Genomic DNA, 7,673 nt, shown 5'->3' with positions numbered 1-7,673 from the left:
GAGACAGAAAGAGAGAGAGAGAGAGAGAGAGAGAGAGAGAGAGAGAGAGAGAGAGAGAGAAGAAATGCTTTCTGGCTCCTTTCTCTCTCTTGGTCTTGGCGGCGCGGCCGCAGTAACAGTAGAGGCGGCGGCGGCAGCCACAGCAGTCCCGCCAGCCAGCGGGCTGATGCTGCAGGCTGCTGGGGAGTGGGGAGTCATACGCACAGGGGAGCTGGAGGGGCCAAGGTGCAACTCGGATGGGACAGGCCCCAGCCTCGGAGAGATACAGCTCCCAACTTGGTGCTACCCTCCAGCTTCTCCGGTAAGTGCCCCTGCCCTCTTTGTGGAAGTCTCAGCTGCCCTTTCCCACAGCATTCTCAAAGACAAGGCCAGGCTGTGCCTGTAAAGGAAAGGGAGCTTGCACCCCCCCACCCCCGGCCAACCATTCACCCTGCCCCACAGGACTGTGATTGGAAACCCTGTTGGGGAGGACTCCAAAGAGACCACCCCTCCTTCTCCCTAGTGTTCCTTCTACCCCTACAAAGGGTTTTCCCCTACAGTCAGTGTGGGTGTTCCTCCTAAGTGACCCCTCTCCATGCAGGTCCCTACACCTCAGTCAGGTGTACTTTAAAGTGGGTATGTGTCCATATGGGTCTGTGACGGTCACATAGAGACAAGAGACAAGCTCTGTGTCCCTGAGGGAACAATGCCCCAGACTCCAGAGGGAGAGACCAAGTGACCAGAGGCCAGTTCGGCAGCCACCGAGGATAAGAAAGGGAGACTATGGTTCAGTTAGCCACCTTATAAATAGATGATGTTGGCCAGAAGCCCCCAGCCACTGGGCCAGCAGGCTTTGGGGACCAGGAGGAGACGCATGGAGGCAGGAAGGAAGGGAGCTGGCACACATGCTTCACTGCACTTTTGCTGAATGCAGAGCAAAGGATGAGCAGGAACTGCAGCAACAGAAATGACAAGCTAGCTGTCGGGTGGACTTCCCAGAACAGGCCCAGGGAGAGGAGCGGCCAGAGATAACTGTGAAAGGGTCTGGAGCAAATTTAGCAGTCGTTGCCCCTTGCCACTCTTTCCCCTCCCCAAATCACCCCACAACAGTTTCCCGCACCCCTCATCCCCTGCTCTTTCTGCTAGCCTCCATACTGAGGATTGAACTTGGTATTGCCCAGTTGCTATGATCCTCTGAAGTGGCTGGAGGAGACTCGCCAGAGTGTAGGAAGGAAAGGGAAGCCACAGCTCCTCCTGTGTTCCACATGGAAGAAAGTAGGCCATGCAGCAGAAAGCTGACTCCACAGGACCCAGAGAACCTGAAGCCCCAAAGTCCGGAGGTGCAGGACCTGCAGCCAGGGGAACACAGCAGGTGGCCTGCAGGAATGTTGGCTTGTCTCACTTCTGTCCCTTAGCCATGTCTTCCTAACTCTCATATTCCTCTCTCTGAGGTCCCTGTGCATCAGCAAGGCAAGCAGAGGCACTCAACATTTAAGATGCCTTTGTCATCATGGTCACCACCTGCTGATACTGCCCAGGGTTCTGATACCCAGAGACCCACTGTATACAGATGGGTGCTGTGCATTGCTTATATCCAGGTGTTTGCTATGCTAGCCAGTGGTTCCCTTCCTCCCACCCATGGCACCTGGTCATTGCTGTCTCTCCCTCTTTCTCCATGCTTCCTTGGATCACATTTCTAGTGTCTTGTCAGGCAGCTCAGACAGAAAGAGGTCTAAGCTCTCCTGCAGAAGCACAGATCCAAAACCCCAGTAAGGGGGGACAGAAGAGAAGCCCAAAGCAAAATCTCAGCACTCTTTGGATAGTTTCCACATCTCAATCCCTCTATGAAGGAAGAGGTGCTCTTGTAAGGGATCCCCAATCTCATTGTCCAGTGCTGCTGTACTCTGTTCCATAACTAATACACAGCCAGGCTTGTCATCCACACGCATTCTGAGTACACCAGCTTGGCTAGTCCAGAGCCTGGGCCCGGGGCCAGGCTGGAAGAGGGCAGAGACTGGAGCAGAGCTGAAACTTGTGTGTATGTCCCTTTGCTTCTGATGACTGTCAAGGTGAGGACCTCTTTCTGGTCTGGTCTGGATGGGATCTCCCTGAGACTTAGGTAAAGTTGCATGCACAAAATACGGGAGAACAAGAATGAGAGACACCTTTAATTCTAGTGCAGAGGCCGGGGATCTCTGTGAATTCAAGGCCAGTCTGGTGTACAAATTGAGTTCCGGGACAGCCAGAGCTGTGACACAGAGAAACCCTATCTCAAAAACAAACAAACAAACAAGCCAAAAGGGGTGGGTGGGGATGAGAGGAACAGAACAGAGTTTTGATTAGCAACAGGACCTAAGGCATTCCTGGCCTCACGGACATAAGGGAGATGCAGGGAAAGTTCTTTCCCTACTACTCAGTCCCGTAAGCCTTCCACCACAGAAACCAGCTGGACTAGGGACCCATGCATGGGAAGTTCATGGCTGGTTATCCAGGGCTGCAAGGGAGACATTTCCCCATAGGAGGAACCTTAAGAAGCCCCAGGGAGGCAGTACAGGTTTCCCTGGTTGTGTGACACACTTGCTGGCAAGATAGTCAACAGGTCACTTTTCCTCCCCTTAAGGAGGCTCAGGGGAGTGCAGGGTCATCGTCTTCTGAAGCCACTTTGCAAAAAAGGCCATGTCATCATCTATTCCAGGACTCGGGGGATGGATGCAGCCACAGCTCCGAAGCAAGCCTGGCTTCCGTGGCCCCCACTCCTTTTCCTGTTCCTCCTACCTGGAGGCAGCAACAGTAGCTGCCCTACTGTGTGTGACTGCACCTCCCAAACCCGGGCAGTACTTTGTGCCCACAGGCGACTGGACACTGTCCCTGGAGGGCTTCCACTGGACACAGAGCTCCTGGACTTGAGCAGAAACCGCCTGTGGGGGCTTCAGCGGGGCATGCTCTCCCGACTGGGCCAGCTCCAAGAACTGGACCTCAGCTACAACCAGCTCTCTACCCTTGAGCCTGGAGCCTTCCATGGCTTACAAAATCTACTCACCCTGAGGCTTCAGGGCAACCGACTGAGAATTGTGGGTCCTGGGATCTTCTCAGGCCTATCTACTCTCACACTGCTGGACCTCCGCCTCAATCAGATTGTACTCTTCCTAGATGGAGCCTTTGGTGAGCTAGGCAGCCTCCAGCAACTGGAGGTAGGAGACAATCACCTGGTGTTTGTGGCTCCCGGGGCCTTTGCAGGGCTGGCCAAGCTAAGTACCCTCACCCTGGAACGCTGCAACCTCAGCACAGTGCCTGGCCTAGCCCTTGCCCAGCTCCCAGCACTAGTGACTCTCAGGCTTCGAGAACTGGATATTGAGAGGCTGCCAGCGGGGGCGCTTCGAGGTCTAGGGCAGCTAAAGGAGCTGGAGATCCACCACTGGCCATCTCTGGAGGCCCTGGACCCAGGGAGCCTGCTTGGGCTCAATCTGAGCACCCTGGCCATCACCCGCTGCAATCTGAGCTCAGTACCCTTCCAGGCACTGCACCATCTGAGCTTCCTCAGGGTCTTGGATCTGTCTCAGAATCCTATCTCAGCCATCCCAGCCAGAAGGCTCAGCCCCCTGGTCAGGCTCCAGGAGCTCAGGCTGTCAGGGGCCTGCCTCACCTCCATCGCTGCGCATGCCTTCCACGGCCTGACCGCCTTCCACTTGCTGGATGTAGCAGACAACGCTCTTCAGACCCTAGAGGAAACAGCCTTTCCTTCTCCAGACAAACTGGTCACCCTGAGGCTTTCTGGTAACCCCCTAACCTGTGATTGCCGCCTCCTCTGGCTGCTCCGCCTCCGGCGCCGCCTGGACTTTGGCGCATCCCCCCCTGCTTGTGCTGGCCCCCAACACGTCCAAGGGAAAAGCCTAAGGGAGTTTTCAGACATCCTCCCTCCAGGCCACTTCACTTGCAAACCAGCCCTGATCAGAAAGTCAGGGCCTCGGTGGGTCATTGCAGAGGAGGGGGGCCATGCTGTTTTCTCCTGCTCTGGAGATGGAGATCCAGCCCCCACGGTCTCCTGGATGAGGCCTCAGGGAGCTTGGCTGGGAAGGGCCGGGCGAGTAAGGGTCCTAGAGGATGGTACACTGGAGATTCGCTCCGTGCAGCTGCGGGACAGGGGAGCCTATGTCTGTGTAGTCAGCAATGTGGCTGGGAATGACTCCCTGAGGACCTGGCTGGAAGTTATCCAAGTCGAACCACCAAATGGCACTGTCTCTGACCCCAACATCACCATGCCAGGGATCCCAGGGCCTTTCTTTCTGGACAGCAGGGGTGTGGTTATGGTGCTGGCAGTGGGTTTTCTCCCCTTCCTCACCTCAGTGGCCCTCTGCTTCGGTCTGATTGCCCTTTGGAGTAAAGGCAAAGGCCGGGTCAAGCACCACGTGACTTTTGATTTTGTGGCACCTCGGCCTTCTGGGGATAAGAACTCTGGGGGTAACCGGGTCACTGCCAAGTTATTCTAATCTTTTCTTCCATACTGAAAACTCCCCGAGTCCACTTCAGAAGCCAAAGGGAAAGGCAGACTAAAGTCTCTTGAACCATAGCTTCCTGTCAAACAACATAGCCTCCCACACCTGTGGCCTGCATTCCAAGAGCTGCTCTAGCTGAGGACAGCAATGGTCACCTCTTCACTTTATAGCCAAGACAGCCCCCATTTGGCACCCCCACACCAGGCAGGAAAGGAACACAAGGCTCCAGTCTGCTTTACACACTTACATACTCACAGACTCACACACTTACACACTCACACACTTACAGGACCAGCTGCTAAACACAACCTTGAGATTATCTCAGAAGTGGAGCTGGGAAGTACCACAAACAGCTTAAAGTCTGCTCATCATGCAGGCATTTTCCCTTTCTTTTCTGCTACCCAGTGCCAAATTCAGTCAGCGCCCCTGGGTGCAATGAAGTAGAGTCAAGGATTCAGCAGATGCCTGGGACTGTGGCCTGGCTATTTCTGGCATTCTGCCTGCAGGAGCCTTGGCCACCTCCCTGACTGTCAGAAGCCACCATGGTGACATGATCTCTGGGACTTTATTTACTTCTATCTACTTCTTCCCCTCCCAGCTTCCCTCCCTGTTCAGTTAGCGGTCATCTGGCTCCACCTAACCAAGCCTGGCACAAAGGGTGACCCCTCACCCAAAGGCCTGCAGAGGTCAGCCCCCCATCTCTCTAGAGCCAAAGAAGGCAAGATTCCCCCACCTTTGAAGGGATCCCTATGCAGCAATCTCCTGTTTCACATCTTCAGTCTTCCTAGTGTTGCTGATCCCAAGAGTGCCTGGCAAGGGGAAAGCCACAAGGGAACTCCTAGGGAATGGCCAACAGACACAGAATGCATCTGGGAGCAAGGACGGGGAGCCCTGTAAGCCACTGTGAGAAGTGGAGGGAAGAGGGCAGCAGCTGCCTGGATGCTTTCCACCAGCCTTGGCTCCCTCGGCTGGATTTAGTGTGGCCCTGGTGGGAACCTGTCCCTGGATAAATGTGGATAAATGTCACCTCAAAGAGCAAGCGGAGTGAGAGGTAGAATTGCTGACTGCGCACAGTGTGCTTCCAACAGAGGACAGAGCCCCAAAGCACAGAGATGCTGGGAGCTCTAGACAGTGACAGCATCAGAAAGGGAGGAGGAAAAAGGAGGCAGGGAGAAGGGGAGGAGAGACTGACAAATGGAGTCATGCAGCCCCAGGGAGCCTTTTTCTCTTGGCTGCAGCATCTACCCAATGTCCTTAGTTTCCTTCCTCCTTGCTGAGTCCCTGCCCACCTCACAAAACACCATGTGCTTTCTAGTGGCTGCTGTTGCCCTTGCTAGGAGGAGACACCACTTGCTGCAAGATTCCTATCTCAAGCTGTCCCTGGCCCGGAGCGCAGCTGGAGGCCCTGAGCCAGCAAAGCTGGACTGAGAGGACCCAAGCACACAAGCACTTGGGAGCGCCAGAAGTGGCTGTAAGAGTTTAGGTGTTTATAGAGCAAGGCTGGAGAAAAGGACATTCCTGAAACCCCAACCTCCTCCATGCCCTCGCGGTCCAAAGAGCAATTCTGCAACCTCCTTTTCTCCCTCATCTACCAGCAGCTCATCAGGTTGCCACCTGGGAGATGCCTGTGGATTGCTCCCCACTCCCCCTATTCTGAGATTTGTACATGCACCATGTGTGTACTTGGTGCCCACAGAAGCCAGAAGAGGACATTAGATCCCTGGAACTGGAGTTACAAATGGTTGTGAGCCAATGTCTGGGTACTGAAAACCAAACCCAGGTCCTCTACAAAAGCAGCAAGTGCTCTTAACCACTGAGCCCTCTCTCCAGTCTCCCTCCCAACTCTTCCCCTCCTCCCCCACCATACACCCTTTTTCAAGACAAAGTCTTACTGGCTGGCCTGGAACTCGATATGTAGACCACATTGACTTTTTTGTTGTTGTTTCATAGGAACACCACTAAAGTTCCTAGGCTGTGAAGACCAACAGAACGAGCAAAGCCCTCTGGGGCCATTTCAGCTCTCCCCCCCCCCCCCATATAGGTCCCTGAAAGATCGGTCCAAGTCCTGACTTCCTCCTTTCCTTGCTGCTCTAGATCCTGTTCAAGGATGAAAATCCTGCAAAAGAACACCCTCAGCTTAGAATCACAGACTTGTCGTGAGATTGTCTGGTGTAAACTATGATGGTAAATGTTTCAGGTTATTCAGGCACCCAAAGTCATCCCAGACCTCACGAGTGCAGGTTCAGGTCTCGGGTCTTGGGAGCCTGTTTGCAGGGGTCAAGCTGAGGTGAGGGCTCAGGCTGCCTTTGCTCCCCACCCCCCACCCCCTCAAAACAAAGATAAAAGGGTTACAGTGTGACAGAAATGCTACAGCAGGTGCTATGGTCGTCCCTGTCTCCTTCCTCTACCAGTACTCGTCTCTCAGGGTTAGGTGGGGACCTCTAGGTGGGACTCCTGGTCTAAGAAAAACAACTCAGGCTGGACAATAATGGCAGCCCACAAATCCTGTTCCTTCAAACCGCTTTGTAAAGGAAACCAAGATGGAAGCCTTAGAGTGCTGTGGTAGAGGAGACTGAGACTCTCCGGGGCCACCTGATCAATCTGATGTAAAGACAGGACCACAGCACCAGCGTCCTGGTAGCTATTACTAGTTTCTGGTGGCGATTTGACTGGAGCGGGAGGAAGCTGTAACTCCCGCAGGGGTGTGGGCAGGGGATACTGCTGATTAGGCTTACACAACACAGCCTTAGTTGAAAGGCCATTTCACATGGGGGGCGGGAGGGGGCGCTGGAGCTCTGGAACCAGGTACCTTGTCTGAGAATCCGGTGCTATCTAAAGTTGGCTTCTTTTTTTAAATTATATTCATGTCACTGTGTGGGCATGTGCAACTGGAGTTACAGATGGTTGTGTGTGGTCCGGAATGGGTGCTGGGAACTGCTCAAGAATAGCAGTATGGACTCTTAACTGATGAGCCAACCCCCATGCCCTAAAGCCTGTTTTTTTGGTAGAAACACCTGTCCACTGAAATCCTCCAGGCAGCGCTGGCTTGGGCTCATTGTACCTACAGCCTCCTGAAGCCTGTTTAGAAGCCCTTCAAGGAAAGAGCAGCCTTTTGGGAGCTAGAAAGGAAAGGAATGACTGTCTATCCCACCCAGCACCTGGCAACTTCAGTCCTGACTTGTGCACCTGAGGGAAAGGAGA

General features: G+C 54.1%; 1 protein-coding gene across 1 annotated transcript; it reads left to right on the top strand.

Annotated features, from left to right (window-relative positions):
• The first annotated feature begins 41 nt into the window (after nucleotides 1-41).
• On the top strand, nucleotides 42-6,189 carry Lingo4 (leucine rich repeat and Ig domain containing 4). The gene is made up of 2 exons (XM_005357022.2): nucleotides 42-301; nucleotides 2,675-6,189. The coding sequence occupies exons 1-2, from the start codon at nucleotides 237-239 to the stop codon at nucleotides 4,464-4,466; spliced, it is 1,857 nt and encodes a 618-aa protein (XP_005357079.1). The 5' UTR covers nucleotides 42-236; the 3' UTR covers nucleotides 4,467-6,189.
• Nucleotides 6,190-7,673: the final 1,484 nt, after the last annotated feature.

The sequence above is a fragment of the Microtus ochrogaster genome, chromosome 21 (genome assembly GCF_000317375.1).
Source record: "Microtus ochrogaster isolate Prairie Vole_2 chromosome 21, MicOch1.0, whole genome shotgun sequence".
Taxonomy (NCBI): domain Eukaryota; kingdom Metazoa; phylum Chordata; class Mammalia; order Rodentia; family Cricetidae; genus Microtus; species Microtus ochrogaster.
This window is presented reverse-complemented; position numbering and strand designations above follow the sequence as displayed.